We start from the raw sequence: 24,410 nt of genomic DNA on the forward strand, positions 1-24,410 counted from the left end.
TGGAAGGCCACAATGAGGTCACCTGGGAGCCTTCTCTTCTCCAGACTGAACAGCCCCAACTCCTTCAGTCTGTCCTCACAGCAGAGGTGCTCCAGCCCTCTGCTCATCCTCCTGGCCCTGCTCTGGACACCTTCCAGCACCTCCACATCCCTCTTGCCATAGGGGCTCCAGAACTGGAGGCAGGACTCCAGGTGGGGTCTCCCCAGAGCTGAGCAGAGGGGCAGGATCACCTCCCTTGCCCTGCTGGCCACACTTCTCCTGATGCAGCCCAGGCTCTGGTTGGCTTTCTGGGCTGCAAGTGCACACTGAGAGCTCCTGGTGAGCTTCTCCTCCCCCAGCACCCCCAAGGCTCTCTCCTCAGGGCTGCTCTCCAGCCAGTCCCTGCCCAGCCTGGATTTGTGCCTGGGATTGCCTCGACCCAGCTGCAGGACCCTGCCCTTGCTCTTGTTGAACCTCCTGAGGTTGGCTTGTGCCCACCTCTCCAGCCTGTCCAGGTCCCTCTGGATGGATCCCTTCCCTCCAGCTGTCTGCTGCACCACACAGCTTGGTGTCATCAGCAAACCTGCTGAGGATGCACTCAGTGCCACTGATCAAACCTGTCAGGATACACAGCAGGTGTGAAGGGTAGAGGAAGAGGAATCACAGCTCATGTTCTGTAGGTTAGTTTCAAACCCAAGTGACCACAATTCTGATAAACCAGGTTTTAAATGCTTATTCTACAGCAGCCATGCCTGGCAGTTTCTTCCTGTGCTGTCACCAAACCATCTCCACACAGCCAGCCACACACACAAGGACTTTGTGACCTTTCAGTTTATTACTTCAGATACAACTTGCAGGTCCCAGCAGGTATGGAGAGCACTTCCATGAGAAGAGATCCTCAGGTTCTGACACAATGCTATTTCACTTCGAGGTTAAGCACTTTCCCAAGTCTCAACTCCCTTGAAGAAATTCCTTCTTTTCCTCAAAGTAATTGTGGAACCACTCAATGTGTTCAATCTTCTGCTTAACAGTGAGGAAAGGGTTTTTGGACAGCCCACAGATGACGAGCTCCATGAAGTGGCGAATCGGCCCTTGCTGGGGAAAGCCTTCAAGGTGCTTCTCCAGAAAGATATGCTCATGAAACTCAGCATCCTCCTCCATGCCTGGCAGAATGGACACACAGAAAACAGAGAGACAAAGTTATTACCATGCTGGAACTGTGAATTCAGACTGAAAAAGGACACAGTTTGCAAATAACCCAAAGGCATCCTGGCCTGCAGCAGGAGCAGTGTGGCCAGCAGGAGCAGGGAGGTCATTCTGCCCCTGGACACTGCACTGCTCAGGCCACACCTTGAGTCCTGTGTCCAGTTCTGGGCTCCTCAGGTTAGGAAGGAGGTTGAGTTGCTGGAAGGTGTCCAGAGAAGGGCAAGGAGGCTGGGGAGGGGTCTGGAGCACAGCCCTGTGAGGAGAGGCTGAGGGAGCTGGGGTTGCTTCGCCTGGAGAGGAGGAGGCTCAGGGGAGACCTTCTTGCTCTCCACAACTCCCTCAAGGGAGGTTGTAGCCAGGTGGGGGTTGGTCTCTTCTCCCAGGCAGCCAGAACCAGAACAAGAGGACACAGTCTCAAGCTGTGCCAGGGGAGGTTTAGGCTGGAGGTTAGGAAGAAGTTCTTCCCAGCAAGAGAGATTGGCCATTGGGATGTGCTGCCCAGGGAGGTGGTGGAGTCACCATCCCTGGAGGTGTTTAGGAAGAGCCTGGATGAGGCACTTGGTGCCATGGTTGAGTTGATCAGATGGTGTTGGGTGATAGGTTGGACTGGATGATCTCAAAGGTCTTTTCCCAACCTGGTTAATTCTCCCTGGAGGTGTTTAAGCCCAGGCTGGCTGAGGCTCTGGCCAGGCTGATGTAGTGTGGGGTGTCCCTGCCCATGGCAGGGGGGTTGGAACTAGATGATCCTTGTGGTCCCTTCCAACCCTGACTGATGCTATGAAGAACATGCCTGCCCCTCAGTCTCTCTTGCACTGTCCTCAGAAACCTAACTTGAAAGACCATGCATGGCATGGTGGGAGTCTGCAGTGGAGGATTTTCTTTATCAGCCTCAAAGCAAGCCATCACTCACCCTCAGTATCCTATTCCTAATATGCCACTTGGGGATTTCTCCAACTAAAACATTAACCCTTCCAAGAGGGACCAACCTTGTCCTGAAGATGGCATCTCAGATGCAGATGGCTGTCCTCACAGGGAGTGCTGCTGACTTGCTATAAAGAGGACTCAGTATCTCCATGTCCCTGCCCACAGCAGGAGGCCTGGACTAGGCAATCCTTACAAGCCCCTTCCCACACAAACCATTCTCTGGGTCTAGGATTTTTCAGATGAGACAAATCACACTTTTACAGCAGGACCCAGAATTGGTAAAGCAAATCTCCCCTAAAATGCTCTGTAATGTCTGTCACCTCTGCTTGGCAAACTGACCCAATGCCTCTCTGCTGACAGCAGCAGAACAGGATACCTGAACAGGGCCTGGTGAGCTTTTGCCAGCATGAATTCCTCAAAGGGGTTGATGACTTATTTTCTGAGTCTGTCATTCCTACCCTTACAATCTCTGCTCCAACAGAAGCAGTTGCTCCTCAGAAAGCTCTTAGACAAAGCAGCACCAACCATCTGCACTGCTGTTTTTAATGACTGGGCTCCTCAGGCTTTATCAAGGCATAAAGGCACAGAACTGATTCTCCAAGGAGGCAAAGAACAGTGGGGTTTATTGCTATGGCAAGTCATGGAGCAGAAGTAAAGCTACCAGGAGCAGAAGAGGGAAGCAGAAAGGAGGAGGAGAGAGGATGATGTTATGCAAGCCACACTGATGGTTTGCTAATCTAGTAAAAATTAATCAGAGGTCAGAGAGATGGAGAGGAGGCTTCTGCCTAACAGTGACTCTAACTGCATCAGATAAGGGAAAGAGCAGGCAGGAGCAGAGAACAGGGCAGTGGAGCAAGGCAGGGAAGATTTCTACTGACCACTGCAGCAAGCCAGTACATCTAAACCACATTCTCAGGTGTTTGCACCAAGGCCAGAGAAGTGTGAAAACTTGTGACCTTGCCCTGATGCCTCAAAGCACAGCCCTCTAAAGAGAACACCAAAGATACTCTGGAACCAAGAAAAACAGTTATAAGCTGACTTCTTTCCTTCTTATGCTTCACTTCAAAACTTGAGGGGCTTTCCTAATGCTGCAGGTTGGGTACAGGCACTTCCCCAAGACAAAATGTAATTACACTTCTGTTTCCCAATCACATGCTTGTGGCATGAAAGAAAAGTCACAGAGCTCTTGGTACAGGGCAAGCTGAGGTAATCCTCTCCTGCTGAGGGAGATGACTGTTACAAAACTTCAGCATTAGCAGCAGGAAGGGACATCTTTCTTTTGCAGAGCCACTGGCATTAGGAGTGTGCTGCTGCAATTGGAAGGAGGCTCTCTCGAGCTCTTGGCTGTGCTTTGACGTAGCTGAGCCGAACAGCAGCCCGGGGCTGGCAGTTTGATAGGATGGCATTTTCTAGCTGGATACTCCAACCTGAGAGGTGACAGATGTTGGAACACTCCCCTGGGACTTTCCCCAGGGCTAGCCTTTGTGGACAAATCAATACAGATTCTTGTTGAAGTGTATGTAAAGACTCTTTGTCCATTTGCCACCCGTCCCAGAGGGCAGAGCTCCGGACGCGCTGCAGCAACAGAAGCAGCATTGGCCGCCGAGGAGGCCTGGGCCACCGATGGCCCCAGACAGCAGGGCTCCAGCCAAACAACAGAAAAACCATTGGCCACAGTGATTTTCAGCTTGCAAAAACAGGGCTAGAGCACACTCAGATTTCTACATGACAGAGCAGATCAACTCTGGCAGCAGTGATTAAGTTCTGTGAAGAAAGTGCCGAAAGAGGATGGGAAGAAACACCCAGAGACAGCGAAGGACCTGATGCAATTTGCAGCTCGGTAGCAGACAGATCTTCAAAGACCCTCTGCTGCAGCTGCTAACCTGTTTGGCTTTCAGTAGCTGAAGCATTCTAAAAGAGTGCTGTTTGATGTGTTTAAAGTCTTAAAGAGAAAAGCCAAAGCCCACAGCCAAGCTCTCCCTGAGGTTCTGAAGTCCCCTGTCCTGAAGTGCACACTTGCTCTCTCCCCTTCCTTAACATTTGCTCCCTCTCTGCTGGCTTCACTTCACACAGAGCTCTCTTGTTTTTGAATGGCAATAAAAAGCCTGCACAAAGATGTCTAGTTAAGATAGATGCCCAGAGTGAGTGACTATTGTGACTGTTTATTCTTATGCAATGGGCAGCACACAGAAAGCAAACAGCTGTCTTAACTCTCGGCTGGCACAGGTAAGCAACTGGCAGATCACCGACTCTGATCTGGCTAGCCACTCGGTCTGACAGCCCCAGCAAAGCACAGGTTCAGCCCTGTAAAACACACACTTTGACCATTCCCCATCCTCTGCCAGAAGCTCCTTTGAAGCAACTGCACAGTAAAAGGTGTTATGTAATAGAGCTGAATGGCCTTTGGTGCTGAAAGCATCATGGGAGAGAGCGAGCAAGCGAGCGAGGGAGGGAGTTCTGTCCCTTTTGGCAACAGCCAGTCCTCAGATCAGCCAAACCACCTGCAGGACTTCACCTGAAGAGTGCCAGGATGAGTTCCTCCCAAGCATCTCTGCTCTGAGATAGCTGGGATGTTGTATTTGTTTACTATCACACACATGACTCCTCGCTGAGTCACAGGATCGCTGGGGCTGGAAAGGACCCTTCGGATCATCGAGTCCGAGCAGCCCAGCTCCTGGTGTTTGAATGGGATGCAAAGAGAGGCTGTGTAACACAGCCCAGTCCCTGGCTAGGGCTGTTGATTCCCAGTGCCTTCTGAACAGCATGTTGAAACAGTCAAAGGTCACAACATGCTCCCAGTTCTCAAGAGGAGATAACCACAGAGAGATGACCCAAGGCAACAGTGCCTGTACCAGCTTCGTTGTCCACTGGGAACTCCCACAGGATTCCTTCCTTTGTCCACTGGATCATCTCCTCAAAGCCGTTCCGGGGAGGCTGTGCAGTCACTGCTGCAATCTCCTTTGCAAATTCCAGATCCCAGATTGTTGGTGGAGAGACTGAAAGAGAAATGTTGCAAGCATCTGTCAGCATGCCAAGGACTTCCTGCTAGCTAAACCAAAACCCTTTAACAGCAACCTTTACAGAGGACTTTCAGCTGGGTGAGATTCTCCAGCCTAGATGTCAGCCTCACCTTTCTCAAAAGGGAATTGTCTGTCCAAATGAGAGTTCATTACATTCTCAAGTGCCTGGTGAAAATGCATCCTGAACTCCTAGGGGATGCTACATTATTAAGACTTCCACACAGGGTAGGAATTTAATTTCACCACAATCTTTTTTTTTTCCTTTTTTGTCCTCACAAATGATACACACCACAAGCTCTGACCTGGACTGACACACTCCACCAAAGGAACCTCACTCACTAGAGCTTTCAGGTACTCCACAACTACCTTCTCCCTCAAGGAGACAATTCAGTCCAGTCTATTCTATTCTATTCTGTTCTATTCTATTCTACTCAGAGGACAGACTGAAGGAGTTGGGGCTGTTCAGTCTGGAGAAGAGAAGGCTCCCAGGTGACCTCATTGTATTCCAGTATCTCAAGGGGGCCTACAGGAAGGCTGGGGAGGGACTGCTCAGGATCTCAGGCAGTGATAGGACTAGGGGGAATGGAATGAAGCTGGAGGTGGGGAGATTGAGGCTGGAGGTGAGGAGGAAGTTCTTCCCCAGGAGAGTGGTGAAGCCCTGGAATGGGTTGTGCAGGGAGGTGGTTGGGGCCCTGTCCCTGGAGGTGTTTAAGGCCAGGCTGGATGAGGCTCTGGCCAGGCTGATCTAGTGTGGGGTGTCCCTGCCCATGGCAGGGGGGTTGGAACTAGATGATCCTTGTGGTCCCTTCCAGCCCTGACTGATACTATGAGACCATTCTATTCTAACAGCTCTTCCCCAATGCTTCTAAGTCTCCCAGTTTGTGCCTTCTGGGCTTGAGAAACCCTGATTTCCTATTCTTCCCCTGAAGCCAAACACTCCCTGTAGGGATGCATCTTTCCTGGTGTAAATAATCCAAGGGTACACATATGGGAGCCAAGTTACTCTGAAGGAGTTCCTGCCCCTCCACCCAGGAGAACTGGTCAGGAGCCCAGACCGAACTGCATCACTGCTGTGAAGGGAACAAGCTGTTACCAGAGGACAGGGAGGGACGGCTGGGAGTGCCTCGAGCTGCTGTCTCATGATCTGCCCCAAGTGGTGCTCCCCTTTGTTTCCTTGTCTCTCCCTGTTATCAACTCACCCTCAACTCCCTGGAGCAGAGATCTTGATGTGAATTCAAATGTTACAGTCCATTTCAAGTGGATCATGGCCCATCAGCTAGCACTTTGCTACTCACAAGTTAAGTGTTTGAGATCTAATTTCATCTTTGGCTCAGGAGCTCACATCTCAACTGAACTTAAGAAACAAAGAAAACCTCCTCCCCCCTCCTTTAGGAAGGAAAAAGCCAAAACCCAGCAGAGCAAACTGTACTTTTACACACTGAAAAGTGCTTTCATCTCTTGCCTTCAATCAGAAGACACTTTTCCAAAGGGTTTCTTACTTAGCAGAGCAGCTTCCAGAACTACATTCCCCATCTGCCTGCTCTGATTTGAGGGCTGTGGGCAGGAATAAAACACAGATTGAAAGACAAGGTGAGACATCTCACCAGCATGAACTCACTGTCCACATCTTAAATAATACTCTTCCCCTATTCCAAGAGGGATCTGGAGGTGCTGGAAGGTGTCCAGAGCAGGGCCAGGAGGATGAGCAGAGGGCTGGAGCTGCTCTGCTGTGAGGACAGACTGAAGGAGTTGGGGCTGTTCAGTCTGGAGAAGAGAAGGCTCCCAGGTGACCTCATTGTGGCCTTCCAGGATCTGAAGGGGGCTCCAACAGTATTTTAACTCATCATCTCCACTGATGATGAGCCAAGAGAGTGCAAGCAAGTAAAGCATGAAGTATCACACTGGCACTTCCCAAGACAAACACAAAAATGTATTTGGTCATCAGGCTTAGTGAGTAAGCCAACCAATCAGCTTAGTATCACAGCATCAGTCAGGGCTGGAAAGGACCACAAGGATCATCCAGTTCCAACCCCCCTGCCATGGGCAGGGACACCCCACACTAGATCAGCCTGGCCACAGCCTCAGCCAGCCTGGCCTTAAACACCTCCAGGGACAGGGCCCCAACCACCTCCCTGCACAACCCATTCCAGGGCTTCACCACTCTCCTGGGGAAGAACTTCCTCCTCACCTCCAGCCTCAATCTCCCCACCTCCAGCTTCATTCCATTCCCCCTAGTCCTAGCACTGCCTGAGATCCTTCCTGCTGTAGAATACATTGTGGATTTCCTCAGAGCTACCTGGAATCAGGCAAGGGAGCACCACATGAAAAGCTGGAAGAGGCTTCCTTCTTATCACTACCTAACTCAAAGTACAATAAAGCCCAGTTGCCCTCTTGCACAGTTGGTGCCTGAGTCCTGACTTGTGTTAAGAAAGCCTAGCTGAACTTTTTCTCTCTGGTGACTGTCACACACCTGGTGTGTGCACCTCTGGTGCCTGCAGCATGCTCCTGCAGAACTGAGAGGCTGCATGCTCACTGTTTCACCTGAGGAAACCTGCTCTGAGTCAAGAGTCAGTTACTGGAACAGCACCTCTGCAAAGCCAGATCGAGACACATGCTGCACTCTCCATCATGGCTTTGTATGTAAACCACACAGCTTTTAAGGGAACTCTCAGGCATGAGACCCAGCAAATGGAGTCCATTCTAATGAGCAGCTTCCACAGTCCAGCACAGGGCTGGCTGCATTCAGCAAGCTCAGAGCTGCTGGAAAGGATGCAAATATCACTGTGTGACATTTCACTCATGAAATTCACTAAACAAAGTCACTTCTCCCGGGAGTTCCAACTGTAAATAAAAACCAACCAACCACCACAGGCAAAGCAATCATCTGGGAGCTAGTGAAAACTGACAGTCCCACTCTTGAAGTGGAAGCAAGCACTTGGAATCCTCTAAACTAGCAGAGAGGAATACTCTGTCTTCTGCAGCTCCTGGCTTTAAATAGAGCTCGAAGACATTACACTGGAAAAGAAGGGATTTGGAACACCTTAGGGAGAGCAGCCCACTACAGATCAGTGCTGACAACACACACTTACATTGTTCACAAAGGAAAACCTAGCTCCTTGCATGACTTGCCCAGCCTCACTCCTAGCCAAAACTCAGTTTGTAGTAGAGCTAAGTCTTCATGTGTGAAAGGATTCCAAACATGTGGCATGAAGACTGCTCCTGCAGACCTGGGCCAAGGGGAGGTTCAGGCTGGATGTTAGGAAGAAGTTCTACACAGAGAGAGTGATTGCCCATTGGAATGGGCTGCCTGGGGAGGTGGTGGAGTCACCATCCCTGGAGGTGTTCAGGAGGAGACTTGATGGGGTGCTTGGTGCCATGGGTTAGTTGTTCAGGTGGTGTTGGATGATAGGTTGGACTCGATGATCTTGAAGGTCTCTTCCAGCCTGGTCTGGTCTATTCTATCCTATCCTATCCTATTCTAATCTAATTCAGTGCATATGAAGGTGGGTCATACCTGCCTCATTGTTGGCTCTACCCTACTTGAGCTCTGGCAGCTGTGTTTGGTGGATAAGGAATTGTTTGGATGGCTGCATCCACAGGATGGTTGTAAACAGCTCAGTGCTCAGTGTCTGGATGGGGATCAGTGACAAGTGGTGTTCCTCAAGGGTCTGTATTAGGACCAGTGCTATTTTCATCAGTGGCACAGAGAATGGGATAGAGCACACCCTCAGCAAGCTTGCAAATGACATCAAGCAGTGTGCCCAGGTGGCCAAGAAGGCCAATGGCATCCTGGCCTGCATCAGGAACAGTGTGGCCAGCAGGAGCAGGGAAGTCCTTGTGCCCTGTGCTCAGCACTGCTCAGGCCACACCTTGAGTCCTGTGTCCAGTTCTGGGCCCCTCAGTTTAGGAAGGACATTGAGACACTTCAACATGTCCAGAGAAGGGAGGTTGTAGCCAGGTGGGGGTTTGTCTCTTCTCCCAGGTAACCAGCACCAGAACAGGAGGACACAGTCACAAGCTGTGCCAGGGGCAGTTTAGGCTTGAGGTGAGGAGCAAGTTCTTCCCAGAACTGGCCATTGGGATGTGCTGCCCAGGGAGGTGGTGGAGTCACCATCCCTGGAGGTGTTCAAGAAATGCTTGGATGTGGCACTTGAAGTCATGGTCTAGTTGTCAGGAGGTGTTAGGTAATAGGTTGGACTTGATGACCTCTGAGGTCTTTCCCAACCTGGTTGATTCTGTGATGCTGTAAGTTGTGAGGCCTATGTGCTTGGGATGCCATCCAGACAGACCTGGACAAACCTGAGAAGTGCACCAATGTGAACCTCCTGAGGTTCAACAAGGCCAAGTGCAAGGTCCTGCATCTGAGTCAGAGCAATGCTCAGTACCAACAGAGGCTGGAGGCTGCAGGGGAGCTTTGCTCAGCAAACTCAGGGCCATATTCTTCTCCTTTTCTTTTGACAGCTCTGAAAGCAGAAGTGCACAGGTCCTGCCTCCTTCCACAACAGCCAATCTCCTGACATTCTGAACCTTCAGAGCTTGGCTTCTCTGGGTTTTCATCACTGACTTTCCACTCACCTGTCTCCAGTGCCTTCTGTGCTGCTGCAGAAGCCTTAGTGAATATATTGAGCCTCCTTCCTACTTTGAGACTTCTATAAACAGAAAGGGAAAAGGATATTGAGTATTTCACAACACTTCACAAGGCTGCCAGACAACACATTCAAAAGCACAAAGTCTTCTCATGAACTAACAAGTCTCTAGAGAAGGGGAAAAAAAAAGAGAGTGACTCTCAGTAAATCTTCAGGCTTTCAAGCAGAGAAGGTGATTATGGCTTCATTATTTGTCTGTGACAGAGCTTCCTAAAGTATTTCCATGTCAAAGAATGGGCACAAATCAAAGGCTGCCTCTGCAGTCACTCCTTGCTGAAGCCTGCTGGAGTCTGAACAAAGCTGAGCAGTATCAAATCACAGCACTCAAGCCATTTCATGAAGCTGCAACCAAAAAGTGGCTCTGGCAAATCTGGGCTTTTTCCCCTGTGAAAATATTGCACAATCCAGGAAGGGAAGAGGCAACCTCTAAATCAAACAATTCCTGCCTTATGACATCAGCAGCCCTTCTGGAAGCTTACACAGCCATCTCCTCTGCCACATGGCAAAGGCTCCCAGGATCTCTGTATGCTAGAATCTGAACAGCACTGCCCTGATGCTCTCTCCTCTGAATGGGAAAATGTTTCAGCCATCTATTTTCAAGCACATTTTCAGCACAAATCTATACTAAAACAAAAGACTAAGAGATTCAACAAGAAATCAAAGTTCTTTGTCTAATAAAGGGAAACAAAGGGAAAACAATGCTTTTACTGTGGAACACACTGAACTTGAGGACAAATGATTCCTCTAATCAGACAACCTTCCAGGTTTCCACTCAAATTCAAGCAGCTCCTACTTGATGTTGTTACTCACTCACTGTTACCCTGGCAGTGCTTGCCCTCCCTCACCTTAACATTTCACCTCTGGATTGGCTGTGATTTTCTGATGGCCACAACTGCCTGCACAAACTTACTCCTGGTTACTGATGTCACCAGCCTGGATTCACCCCAGCCCAGAGCAATCTCATGACAGAGCTTTAAAAGAATGGGGCATCAGGAGTATACTTTCCTGCCTGGGTGTAACTCCCAGGGACACTGGCGAGGATACAACCAGCCCTTGGAAGAACACTTCCTTTCAAAGGACCAGCGCCAATGGCTACAGAGCAATGTCTCTCATTTCACTGGAATCTAAGTCCATTTAAGCTTAGATACTCTTCCCAACTCATTCTGTTCATGTTATACTAACCCAGGCTTTTCATATTATCAACAGATTTATACACCCCTTAGACCTTCAGGGATGCAAAAGGAAACTTAGGATGAGCCTGGGGACAGTTTGCTCAGGGTAAGTATTTTAGAAACCATTCTGAGGTACTGGGCCAGTTCTGGGCCCCTCAGTTTAGGAAGGAGGTTGACTTGCTGAAACAAGTCCAGAGAAGGGCAACAAAGTTGGTGAGGGGTCTGGAGCACAGCCCTGGGAGGAGAGGCTGAGGGAGCTGGGGTTGCTTAGCCTGGAGAGGAGGAGACTCAGAGGAGACCTTCTTGCTCTCTACAACTACCTGAAGGGAGGTTGTAGACAGGCAGAGGTTGGTCTCTTCTCCCAGGCAGCCAGCACCAGAACAAGAAGACACAGTCTCAGGCTGCATCAGGGGAGGTTTGGGCTGGAGGTTAGGAAGTTCTATACAGAAAGAGATATTGGCCATTGGAATGGGCTGCCTGGGGAGGTGGTGGAGTCACCATCACTGGAGGTGTTCAGGAGGAGCCTTGCTGGGGTGCTTGGTGTCATGGGTTAGTTGTTTAGGTGGTGTTGGATGGGTTGATGGGTTGGACACGACGATCTTCAAGGTCTCTTCCAACCTGGTTTATTATTATTACTGTTCCTGAGGTTACCTATCAAGTACACAACTTCATCACACAAAGGGGGCCAGACATCTTCTCAGATACCCTACACTTCAGAAATGTTTTCAAACATGACTCAAACTGACTTTGCTCTGCAGTAAGTTGAAAGTTTAGCAATGGTTTAAACCAAAGCACACCACAGAGGAGTGTAAGGTCTCAGGTTTGCACTTTGTGCTTTTGGATCATCCTATTCCTGTGCTTTCCAACTTTTAATTCAACACCTTAAATAAAGTATTTCTCACAGAATCACACTGTAACAACAAAATTCCCTCCAGGTGAATACCTACTCTGTCTGGCAATCATCCTTACATTAGAAGTAACTACAGATCCATCATCAGCTGATAGTGAAGTCAGTCCCCCTGCTCCTCAAACCAGCAGCTTACAGCTGAATGAAAACCCCAGGGAAGGTACAGCTCAGTCAGGAGGGCTTGGTCAAGAACCTTGTTCCACTTCTTCCCTTCAACCTCTATTACAAGAACTCCCTCTTGTACCTTGCATCAGGAAAACACTACCCTGTAACACTGAAGAGGCCCAAGAGATACTCCCCCAACACACCTCACCAGTGGGTAGTTCAAGGACAGGGAAGCTACTCAGCAATATTTCAGCAAGCAGATGAAGCTCTTCTGATGACAGACCATAAGCCACTCCTTTGAGGCTTCTGCATGATCTGTGTGTCTCAAGAGCACATGCTCCCATTTGTTCCTTACAGGAAATCACAGTTCTCTGTTTCTGATGCACTGCAACAGATGTCTCAGCCAAGAGGGCAGATTATTGGACATCTACTTACCCAGACACTTCTGTCTTCTTTTTATTTGATGATAATCATTTAGCTAAATTGGCTTCAGCATCATCCATCTAAACACAAATTCATCATCTATCTAAACACAAATTCATCATCTATCTAAGCACAAATTAATCCCTCAAACTCCAGGCCTCAGCCCCAAGAAGAGAGGGGATTCATTTGCAAAATAAAGATCAGAGAAGCTAACCTCACCAAAAATAGAACTGCTAGAAAAAAGACTCTGCTGAGAAGGAATGTGATGATGAGCTGCCACAGGGAGATCAGAAGGCTGCAGGCAGGACAGCCTAGCTTTCAGGAGGAAAAGACAAGCCTAAGAGCACTCCTTCATTTGTTCAGAAACAGACTGGCCACATAAGCCAGCAGCAAGATGACTTTAAGGAGTGCCTTGAAAAGATCATTGCCCAGACTGAGTGTCACAGACAATGAGAAATCATCTCCAGAATGACTTATCAATTGCAAGAAGATGGTGAAGGAAACACACAACAACCAACCACCTTTAAAATCTCCTTACAACTCCAGCAGAATGAATAAACCTTTTCTAAACACAGAACACCTAGCAAAGTTTTCCCTCAGATGAAAACAAGCCTGCAAAGCCTCCGTGCCTCAGACCATTAGCAAAGTGAGCTGTCACTGTACCATGCACAAGTGAAAATGATTTAACCCAGGTAAACCAATGAGCTGCAACTGTACCATGCACAAGTGAAAATGATTTCACCTAGGTAAACCAAGCAGAGCAGAGCAAGTTGGAAAAGATCTTCAAGAACATCAAGTCCAACCTATCACCCAACACCATCTGATCAACTCAGTCATGGTACCAAGTGCCTCAGCCAGGCTCTTCCTAAACACCTCCAGGGATGGTGACTCCACCACCTCCCTGGGCAGCACATCCCAATGGCCAATCTTTCTTGCTGGGAAGAACTTCTTCCTAACCTCCAGCCTAAACCTCCCCTGGCACAGCTTGAGACTGTGTCCTCTTGTTCTGGTGCTGGCTGCCTGGGAGAAGAGACCAAGCCCCACAACCTCCTTTCAGGTAGTTGTAGACAGCAAAGTCTCCTCTGAGCCTCCTCTTCTGCAGGCTAAGCAACCCCAGCTCCCTCAGCCTCTCCTCACAGGGCTGTGCTCCAAACCCCTCCCCAGCCTTGTTGCCCTTCTCTGGACACCTTTCAGCAACTCAACCTCCTTCCTAACCTGAGGAGCCCAGCACCAAGTATTTTTAATGATCAGAAACTGAATACTAAATCAGAGCACACCACTTGATTAGCTGGTCACCATGAACTAGTGTGCTCTCCCAGAAAGCCACACAGTGCTGAGAGCACCTCCCTTGAAAACCTTTCAGCCATTTCTGTAAGCTCAGAAGAGTCATGGCAACACAACCACAATGGCATTTAACATGTGATCCATCAGGAAGGGATTGCACACTGCTGCTGTTGGAAGGGAACACAACAAACATACCTTCCAGAGACAAGAGACTGAGGTACTAGTCTCCCAGGCTTGCTTTGGGGGTCCTCATCCAAGTCGAGGGAGATGCGGTTGGATATGCTCACGCCTCGCTGCGCTGGGGACCGCCTCTTGACTGCCATCTCGGCAAGGACTTTGCTGAAAGAGGAAAGACCAACAAGTGGGTAAGGCAAGGCAGTTTATCCTGTGCACTAGCCAGGAGGTCCATGCTCAATTGGCTTCATAGCCTCTAGGAGACAGAACGACACCTCCTTCACAGAATGCACACACGTCCCAGCCTCACCTTCCAAACCACCGTGGCTGCTCTTCCAGGCTTAAATGAGAAGTGTTATTCCAGCCCAGTAAGTCACCAATCAATGCTGCATTTCAACTTACTCAGTGTCCAACTAAAAGAAGGAGCAATAAAAACTCATGTGTGTGCACACCAGCATTCAGAGTGCACTCAGTGTGTTCTGCTTCAGCAGGTGAGGAATTGCTCTGGATACAAGGAACACCCTGAAACCGAGGGGTAAAACTCACTGGGGCTCTGGACCGGCACCAACAGTGCCCAGGGACAGAGCTGTGCTGCTGCAGATCAAAGGAAGCTTGCCTTCACACATCAGCTGACAGGGGTCAAGCATGGCACTCCAATAAGTAGGTCACCTTTCCTGATCCACTGCAATCTGCTGCATTGTGTAATCATATCACAGCATTAGAAGACTACATCTTCCCTGGGGTTTCTGTAGTCCAAATCATACATGAAGGGCAAGCACTCTGATCTCTTCCAGAGCTGTGTGCAGCCCACCCTGAATGCCAAGGACAAAACACACCACCTTTCTGCCCCTGCCAATTAGTGCCCTTAGCTTGTAAGCCTGCTGGCTGGCAAAGCCCAGGCTGGTAATGCTTTGGCAGAGATAGGGCTTCAGCCAGTCACTTTCAGTACCAGCTCCAGCAAGACTCAGGGCCCCCCCAAAGCTGACTGCAGTACTGCAGGTGGGGGCTCACAGAAGTGGCCAGTCAGCCAAATTGCAGCCCTCAACTCCTAAGACATAAATATGGTCTTAAAAACCCCTGTAGCCCAGGTCACAAACACTGCACACCCGTTCCATGGGAATCTGACAAACTCCAACAAAGCTTGGGGCAGCTTAAACCAGAAGAGATTTTCCTGACAAGAAATACTTCTGAAAAGCTCCTGAGAGCTAACTGGCACAGCAACACAGGAGGATTGCTCTCTGGTCTCAGATGTGGTTCCCAAGGGCAGAACAAGAACAGCACAGCATTCCCAGCACCACCTCTGCAGCTAAACCTGAGCTTGATATAATTTCACCTTAATCTTGAAGAAAATCCCGTCTCAGATTAGCTGGGTATCCCTGTGAGGTGCCTCCTGGCACTAGTGAGCTGGGGTCGGGCCAGAGGCTGGCCAGGCTGCCGAGGGGGCAGGACTGCCAAGGGCAGCCACGCACAGCCCAGCCTGACCGCTCGGCTCCGCTGTGCCCGAGGCTGAGCTGCGCCCATGCGCCAGGGCAGCAGGCTCAGAGGAGCTCCCCTCACAGCTGACTTCCCTTCCTCTGTGCTTGTGCTCAGCAGGCCTGCACAGACTATGCTGCCAAGCTAACAGAACAAGGGAACAAGCACAGGTCCTCTCTCCCTCCTGACTACCAACCGGTAATTACCATACCGAAAACGGAGACCCTGAGAGCTCCCGATGCACTCCAGCCTAAACTCTGAATTCCTTCCCTCCCTCTTCACCCAAACAGAAGCTGAAATTTCAGCCTGTAGTGCTGCAGATCTTATTTTGGAAAAGTGCTGCTGTAATTTCCACTGAGTGAAATTTCATCCCCCACGCAGAAAAATAACCGCCTGGATGGTTAATATTTTCCCCTGCCCGCGAACACGGCGTGCCCAGCCCGCCGGCACACCACGGCAGCGGACGGCCGCGCACCACACTGACCTCTGGAGGGCAAGCCACGGCCCTGGAGAAGGAAAACCCAGACACTGAGCACAGCCCGAGCGACCTGGAGAACAGGCACTTGGCTTCCTGCCCTCACACATCCCCGCGCTGGAGCGTGAGGGCAAGGGAGGTGATCCTCCCCCTCTGCTCAGCCCTGCTGAGACCCCACCTGGAGTCCTGCCTCCAGTTCTGGAGCCTCTATTGCAAGAGGGATCTGGAGGTGCTGGAAGGTGTCCAGAGCAGGGCCAGGAGGATGAGCAGAGGGCTGGAGCACCTCTCCTGTGAGGACAGACTGAAGGAGTTGGGGCTGTTCAGTCTGCAGAAGAGAAGGCTCCCAGGTGACCTCATTGTGGCCTTCCAGGATCTGAAGGGGGCTCCAGGAAGGCTGGGGAGGGACTGCTCAGGATCTCAGGGAGTGATAGGACTAGGGGGAATGGAATGAAGCTGGAGGTGGGGAGATTGAGGCTGGAGGGGAGGAGGAAGTTCTTCCCCATGAGAGTGGTGAAGCCCTGGAATGGGTTGTCCAGGGAGGGGGTTGGGGCCCCATCCCTAGAGGTGTTTAAGGCCAGGCTGGATGAGGCTCTGTCCAGCCTGATCTAGTGTGGGGTGTCCCTGCCCATGGCAGGGGGGCTGGAACTAGATGATCCTTGTGGTCCCTTCCAACTCTGACTGATACTATGATGCTCTTAGAGGGCTCTGCTGCTTAGGAAGGCAGCTCATGACAAAATGGTTTTAAACAACAGAGGGATATAGATTTTAAAAGGCAAATGAACACTTCAGTTGCTGTATTCTTGTTTTCAGATCAAAATCAAGACAAAAGAACTATGCCTAAATAAAGCTAAACTGCCTTCTAAATGTGTTTGAAGTATTTTAGTGCCTAGCTCCTGCTGCTGAACTGTTATTAAGACCAACAGTTCTAACACTGATCCAAAAGCACCAAACTCATCTCAGAGTCTCTGTGTGAAAGGCTGCTACTAACCAAGCTTTCAGGCATGGGATCCAGCAGCAGTTGCTGGTCTTTCTAGACAACTCCCCCACTGATAAGAGTTTCAAACTGTCACCTAACTACAGAGAAAGCAAACAGAGTTTCTCAGGTTCTCAGGTAGAAGCAAGCTAGCTCACAAACCTGCCTCGGGAAGCAGCACCTGCCGACCCCAAGCAGAGGGAGCAGGCTATGACATTCCCAGACAACCAAAGAGCCTCATTTTCCTGGGGTAAAATGCAGGGTTTTAACCATAATGATTCACCCACAAGCATGAAATAGTCTAACAGCACACCCTAACCCTTCCACCAGCCACACAGAGGCACGACACAGCTGCAGCAATGTCAGCTTTTGAAGTCCTGCAGAGTTCCCTCAAGAGAAGAAGGCCTTTTGGCTTCAACTGAAACTCCCTGAGACACCTTTCCCTCCACAGCAGCCACAGCTGGCTAAGTGCTTAAGGGAAAGTGCAATGGGTGGTGGGGACAGTGAGCCCTTGAAGTCCGCATGCTGACCAAGCACCCTCAGAGGGGAGTATGCACAGCCCAAGGAGCAGAAGCAGCCACACAGAAGGTTGGTCACTGCATGCCATTAACTCAGCCAGTACCAGCATGGTCCTTCAACTTGCCTAGAACCTGGAAATAGGCTCTAATGGCATGCAACCTGGCATGTAACTCACAGCTGATGGCATCACTGAGCCACCTGTGTCCTCTGCTCTTTCCAAACCCCAGTGACAGAGCTGGAGCAGCCTCACTGCCAGTCCATAGTTCGAGCAACACGTGTGCTGTACAAACAGTCCTCATCCACTCTCCTTTCATTAGGAAGGGCCTCCTAGGCTTTTGCTAATGCTGCACACACAGAGGAAACCAAACTGAGGCAGAAACATCCATTTTACACAAACCAGCCAGCCCTCTAACCTCTGCAACTGCTCCTTGTGGATGGAAGGGCCTGCAGGGAGAGCAGCTTCTGGGGAGCTGTTAAGATTTCCTATGTTCAGGCTGAGAGGACACCATGAAAAAGAGCACAGAGTGTCCTTGGAGGTGCTTGCATGCACTCCCTAAAGCCATGCTCTCTCCTCAAACACCACAGACTTCACACATTTGGAGACAATCTCGTTCTGTACTCCACAAGCATCACTGGGACTCTGGGTAGGGAATCATGAGCACAGGGTAAGAGTTCCTTCCTCTTCCCTTCCCAGCCTCAGCAGCATATGCATTTTGTTTAGCAAAGTCATTCACTGAGTGCTGTGCTTCCTGATCTAGCTGCAGCCACCTACCTCAACCTATTCTGTAGGCATCTCTCATGTCCTTCCTTAGCTTTTTCCCCACTCAAAGGGCAGACACCAGCCACAAGCATCATCAGCTTCTTGTCTGCCCTGGTTGCAGCACACAGATGAACACAGAGCAGATGCTTCATTGCTCCCTAGAGGAACCTATACATAATCAGACATGGGCCAAGCTTGAAACACTGGCTTGGGACAACCCAATGTTCACAAAGCAAATCAAAACTGAGGTAAGCAGCTTGCAGTGCATGTCACACACAGCCACAAATAAGGCTTCACATTCCTACTTGGCTGAAGATCCAGCCTTCTGTTGAGTTCAGCACTCCACCTGGACTGAATGTTGTATTTTCTGAGCAGTTACCTGAACACCAGCTGCAAAAATACCAAGGGAAGGAAAAAAGCTGCCCTGAGCCAGCAGCCAAAGGAGCAGGATGCACAACTCTTGTTTTCCAGACAAATGTTTCTCATCTACTTGAAAGTCACACTGGCAACAGGCTCAAGCCAAGAGATGAGTTTCTTGAGCTGACTGGAAAGTTTTGAAAGGAAGGGTGGGGCTATAAATAGAGCTGCTCCAGCTCAGCTCTGCAGGGCTGTCAGGAAAACTCACCAGCCCCAGACAGAACGTCTGAAACAGTCACAAATCCAACCATTGTGTCAGAGCTTCAGAAGCCTGGAAAAAAACCCAAATTCAATAAAAGCTCTGTTGTTTCACTGGCCTGTCCAAGGAAGCAAGGATCCTGGGCAGGAATCAGTCCCACTTCTGCAAAAACCATTCCAGGATGAGGATGGCAAAATGCACAGCGTCCAGCACAGCCAGACCAACCACGCTCCCAGCAGGCACTGACTCCCAGATAGGATCACAGCATCAGTCAGGGGTGGAGGGACCACAAGGATCAGCCAGTTCCAGCCCCCCTGCCATGGGCAGGGACACCCCACACTACATCAGCCTGGCCAGAGCCTCAGCCAGCCTGGCCTTAAACACCTCCAGGGACAGGGCCTCAACCACCTCCCTGCACAACCCATTCCAGGGCTTCACCACTCTCCTGGGGAAGAACTTCCTCCTCCCCTCCAGCCTCAATCTCCCCACCTCCAGCTTCATTCCATTCCCCCTAGTCCTAGCACTGCCTGAGATCCTGAGCAGTCCCTCCCCAGCCTTCCTGTAGCCCCCTTCAGATCCTGGAAGGCTACAATGAGGTCACCTGGGAGCCTTCTCTTCTCCAGACTGAACAGCCCCAACTCCTTCAGTCTGTCCTCACAGGAGAGGTGCTCCAGCCCTCTGCTCATCCTCCTGGCCCAGCTCTGGACACCTTCCAGCACCTCCACATCCCTCTTGCAATAGGGGCTCCAGAACTGGACACAGTACTCCAGGTGGGGTCTCAGCAGAGCTGAGCAGAGGGGGAGGATCACCTCCCTTGCCCTGCTGGCCACACTTCTCCTGATGCAGCCCAGGCTCTGCTTGGCTTTCTGGGCTGCAAGTGCACACTGAGAGCTCCTGGTGAGCTTCTCCTCCCCCAGCACCCCCAAGGCTCTCTCCTCAGGGCTGCTTTCCAGCCAGTCCCTGCCCAGCCTGGATTTGTGCCTGGGATTGCCTCCACCCAGCTGCAGGACCCTGCACTTGGTCTTGTTGAACCTCCTGAGGTTGGCTTGTGCCCACCTCTCCAGCCTGTCCAGGTCCCTCTGGATGGCCTCCCTTCCCTCCAGCTGTCTGCTGCACCACACAGCTTGGTGTCATCAGCAAACCTGCTGAGGCTGCACTCAGTGCCACTGTCCATGGCACCCACAAAGATGTTGAACAAGCCTGGTCCCAGGACTGATCCCTGAGGGACTCTGCTTGTCCCTGGCCTCCACTGGGACATGGAGCCATGGACAGCCACTCTCTGGGTGCAGCCTTCAAGCCAGTTCCTTATCCATCTGGTGGTCACCCATCACACCCATGTGTCACCAGCCTGGAGACCAGGATGTGGTGTGGGTGTGGGACAGTGTCGAAGGCTGTGCTCAGCTCCAGGCAAACGACAGCAGCTGCTCTCCCCTCAGCTATTTCCAACACAGAACCCCCTCTCTTCCCAATGACACTGACAGCTCAGAGTCTCTGGGGCTCTCCAGAGCAGCAGCCAGCAAACACACCGTAAGTCAACAGCTGTCCCCCTCCTCTGCTTGTCCGTGATTTCCTCGTGCCGTCTTAACTGTGCGAGCAGCTCCGACTCTGTCTGTTTCTTGTCCAGTGGCAGGGAAGAGGCAACTGCAGAAGCTGCCTCCACCAGTTCTGGATTCAAAGGCTTGCCCCTGTAAGAGACAAAAGAGAGATGAAAACACAAGAAAGAAAAGCCTTGATGTATTCAAATTGCCATTTCTGTACTGTCATTTTGTGTCCTAAGGGCTCTGAAGTTGCTGTTGCACACTGTCCCAAATGGGGGTGGCCAGGGGGGTTTAGCCAATGCTGCACTGATCACCAGCTGCCAAAGGGCTCTGACAAGCTCTTGCTCTCAAACATGGGAAAACAGCAGCCCTGTGCCACTGCACAGCCCCTGGGATGCGAAGCTTCGAGACCACAGGCAGCAAAGACCCGCGGGGCAACACCCTGTAGAGGGAAGCAGCCCAAGTGCCCTGACAATCACAAAGCCTCTCTTAAACACTTCCCCTTTTTCTCAGTTGTGTTTTATCTGAACAGTATTGCCCCCTCCCTTTAAAACAACTTCCCACAAGTGGACTCTATGGCTACACTTCAGGAGTTTCAGTGCAGGAAAGAAAGGTAGCATGTAGTAGACAGCATACAACATCCTTGGTCTGGATTCTCCCCTGTAGCTTATTGCAGTCTACATCTGTGTACTTTATTCCTGGAAAGGGCATTTGATGCCTCACTGTGTCCCAAGCACTGAAAGCAGCAGTTAAAAGGAGACAAAGAAGGCAGCAAACAGGCTGGCAGAAGTCTGTGGTACTTTACCGCTGGAGGCCTTCTGCGGCTCTCTGGGGCACAGCACCCTCCCCGTCCCCGCCGTCTGTGCCTTGCTTTTTGGTCTCACGGGTCTTCAACTGTTGAAGCTTCTTGCTGTAGCTCATTTCTACTTTCATATCACCAATGAGGTCTAACAACTTCTGCTTTGGTGTCTCTGCTTTATCCTCCTTCCCCTCTGATGCCACCTTGCCGGTGCCGGGTTTGGGAGCCGCAGGCTCATCCTTCTCAGCAGCAAGCGCGCTGCTCGTGCTGGAGAGCTTCTGTACTCTGCTAAACAGCACAGAGGTTAAGACAAAACACAAACCAGAGGTTAAAAATAGGGTCCAAGGCTGAATTCTGAAAACCTACAAAGAGGTATTAACTACAACTGTCCAGGCCCAACTACAGTGATTGCCCACTGGAATGGGCTGCCCGGGGAGGTGGTGGAGTCACCATCCCTGGAGGTGTTCAGGAGGAGACTTGATGGGGTGCTTGGTGCCATGGGTTAGTTGATTAGGTGGTGTTGGATGATGGGTTGGACTTGATGATCTTGAAGGTCTCTTCCAACCTGGTTTATTCTATCCTACACTACTCTATATGCACACTTGAGTATGTGTGCTGAGTACCTGCCAAAGAGCACCTCTGATTCCTGAGCAGGGCTGGAGCACTGTTTGAAACTCTTGGCTAAAATCACACAACTTCCTTTCCTCCACAAACATGCTGGGCTGCATCTATGCAATCAACACATTTGAGGTATCCCTGCATCAGGCAGCAGGCTGAGAACTTCAATGTACTGGTCCACAACACTTAAAGCCATCAGTACTGTGGAAAGCTCACTGAAACCCTTGAAATAGGACAGCAAAAAGATCAATGCTGGCCACGCAAAAAAAGGTCATGCATAGATACTTGGCTTCAAACAGCTCCCTGCTGGTGGCACTGCTACCAATCACACTGCCCTACCCTATGCCTTCCCATACAGCAACCAAGCATTTGTGCAGCCATGAGGCAGAATGGATCCTGCTGCTGCAAGATGACCCAGTAACAAATGCAATAGGAAGCTGGGTTCCCCCTCTGGAACAGATCCCCTACCTACTTCACCACATCCCTGCACAGGAGCCAAGACTGGCACCGTGCAGACAAGGACACAAAGCCAGGGAGAAGAGGGAGCTGCTCAGGAGACTGCTGGAACACAGACCAAGGGAAAACTACAACCCAGGTTGAATAAATGTTCTCTTTGCCATTAGGAAATTCAATGGTTCAAACTTTAAACCCCAAACCACTTGCCTGTTTGTTTCCAAAAGTCACCTCCAAGTCCTTAAAGACAAGAGCCCTTGCAATCAAGTGTGGAGGTGGGGTCAAGGCAAAATACCTCAGTAGGTCATCAAACACTCCAACAAATCTGAAGGGATTCTGACACAGGTTCCTCACTCACACCCCTCTTTGGTTCCAAAAGAGGTCTGCCAGCACCAGCAGGCACCACATCCCTACTTCAGTCACTCAGTACTTAACACATTGTCAGCATGAAACCCCAAGCTTTGATGCTGAAAAGCAGCAGGAAAGTTTAAGGAGAGCTTCACAGCCACATTAGTGAGAAGATGGTAAGAGTCCCTCTCTCTTGCACAGGGCTACTCTTCACAGAGCCTCTTCACTAGTTCAGGCTGCCCAGGCCTTAAAACTGTTTATCCATGCAGAGATCCTTGCTTACAGCATCAGAAAAACAGAGCAAGATGTAAAGCCTGGAATATCTCAAGGCAGTAGTGCCCTGTAGTTGGCTTTGCTGGTATTTCACCTACCCCCAGGCTTCTCTTCTGCTCCAGAAAGCAAACACAGCAACAAAAGCAACCCCGCAGCTTTGTACACGAGGCTACCACAGCACCAGAGGTCGCTCGACAATATGAAGGAGCTCCGAAATAAACCCCATAAATGTACAACCGACTCTGCATTAAGAGTAGTTAGAATCCTTCAATAACAATGAACCTCTAAACGCTGCTTTTAGCCGGTGCTTTGGGCACGTGTCTCTGCCCAGGGGCAGCACCGCTCCGCCGAGGGGCAGCACCCCCTGCCGAGGGGCAGCACCCCCTGCCGAGGGGCAGCACCCCCCTTTGCCGAGGGGCAGCACCCCCTGCCGAGGGGCAGCACCCCCCTTTGCCGAGGGGCAGCACTCCCCCCTGCCGAGGGGCAGCACCCCCTTGCCGAGGGGCAGCACCCCCTGCCAGCAGGCAGCACCCCCTGCCGAGGGGCAGCACCCCCTGCCAGCAGGCAGCACCCCCTGCCGAGGGGCAGCACCCCCCTTTGCCCAGGGGCGGCACCCCCCTGCCGGTACACACGCTGTAAAATTCCACCCAGAATCCTAGAGGCTGGCACGGGCCTTTCGGATCACCGATTCCAGCAGTAACCCAACGGCCGTGACTGCTGACCACATCCCGAGGTGCCGCATCCGCACGCCTCCTGCACACCCTCGCGGACGGTGCCTCCGCCAGCTCGCTGGGCAGTCGGTCTCGATGCCTCACCACTCTCTCTAATGTCCAATATAAACCTCCCTGGCACAGCTGAACCCGGGAGGAGCGGCCAACACACGTGCCTTCCATTCACACCCACGGGGAGCAGGCCGGGGTGGGAAACAAGCGAGAAGCGCAACGCAAACCGCCTCCCTCCGCTCACCTTCGCTTCCCCCAGTGTCGGCAGCACACAGTCCCAGCGGGACTCGGCCTGCTCGCTGTCCGAGCTGCTCCGAACCCCGAGGCACCCAGGAGAAGCCGAAGGCCATGCGGCGGGCAGGCGCCGCGCTCCTCCCGCCTGGTCGCTGCCACTCCAGCTGCCCTCCCTCCCCACCGGCGGCAGCCTGCTCTCGGGGCACCGGCCCCACCTACAGCCAGCAGCAGCAGCTGGCCCCGGGCGGCTGAGCAGACCCCGTCCCGTCACAGGACGGCGGCCTGGGCCACGCGCGGTGCTCTCCCGGACAGCGACACCCCCCCCCCCCCCGGCGACACCCCCTCCCGCGACACCCCCCCCGGCGACACCCGCTCCCGGCGACACCCCCCCCGGCGACACCCCCCCCCCGCGACACCCCCCCCCCGCGACACCCCCTCCCGGCGACACCCCCCCCGGCGACACCCCCTCTCCGCGACACCCCCCCCCCCCGCGACACCCCCTCTCCGCGACACCCCCCCCGCCGCCCGGGCGCACTCTCTCCCCGGTAAGGAAGGCGAGGGTACCTGTGAGCCGTCCCCTCCAGCCGCGCCGCCCCCCGGCCGCTCGCCGCCCCGGCGAGGAGCCCTGCGGCCAGGCGGCCCGGAGCGCCGGCCGCGCCGCGCCAGCCACCGACGCGGCTCCACATCGTGCCCGCGCCGGTCCGGCCGCGTCAGCGATCCCCCGCAGCTTCCGGCTGCCAGCAGGAGCCAGCCCGAGCGTTCCGCACGG

At 51.8% G+C, this 24,410-nt stretch overlaps 1 protein-coding gene across 2 annotated transcripts; it reads right to left on the reverse strand.

The window, feature by feature from the left end:
• Positions 1-792: 792 nt before the first annotated feature.
• On the reverse strand, positions 793-24,410 carry MRPS31 (mitochondrial ribosomal protein S31). Of its 2 annotated transcripts, none has more exons than XM_068165310.1 (7): positions 24,206-24,410; positions 21,000-21,278; positions 20,183-20,341; positions 13,862-14,005; positions 9,705-9,778; positions 4,962-5,105; positions 793-1,142 (listed from the first exon to the last, which is right to left on the reverse strand). In XM_068165310.1, the coding sequence occupies exons 1-7, from the start codon at positions 24,325-24,327 to the stop codon at positions 931-933; spliced, it is 1,134 nt and encodes a 377-aa protein (XP_068021411.1). In that variant the 5' UTR covers positions 24,328-24,410; the 3' UTR covers positions 793-930. The 2 variants fall into 2 exon arrangements, with proteins under 2 accessions (XP_068021411.1, XP_068021410.1); XM_068165309.1 differs by having other exon boundaries at positions 21,000-21,281.

The sequence above is a fragment of the Melanerpes formicivorus genome, unplaced genomic scaffold, assembly GCF_026170545.1.
Source record: "Melanerpes formicivorus ecotype bairdi unplaced genomic scaffold, bMelFor1.0.p_v2 SCAF_87, whole genome shotgun sequence".
Lineage (NCBI taxonomy): Eukaryota > Metazoa > Chordata > Aves > Piciformes > Picidae > Melanerpes > Melanerpes formicivorus.

Coding starts and splice junctions, on each gene's coding strand:
- MRPS31 (XM_068165309.1), bottom strand. CDS start 24,327: ATGTGGAGCCGCGTCGGTGGCTGGCGCGGCGCGGCCGGCGCTCCGGGC. Junction 21,282..24,205: donor CTGGAGGGGACGGCTCACAG/GTACCCTCGCCT, acceptor TGTGCTGTTTAG/CAGAGTACAGAAGCTCTCCA. Junction 9,779..13,861: donor CAGTCTCTTGTCTCTGGAAG/GTATGTTTGTTG, acceptor TTCTGTTTATAG/AAGTCTCAAAGTAGGAAGGA.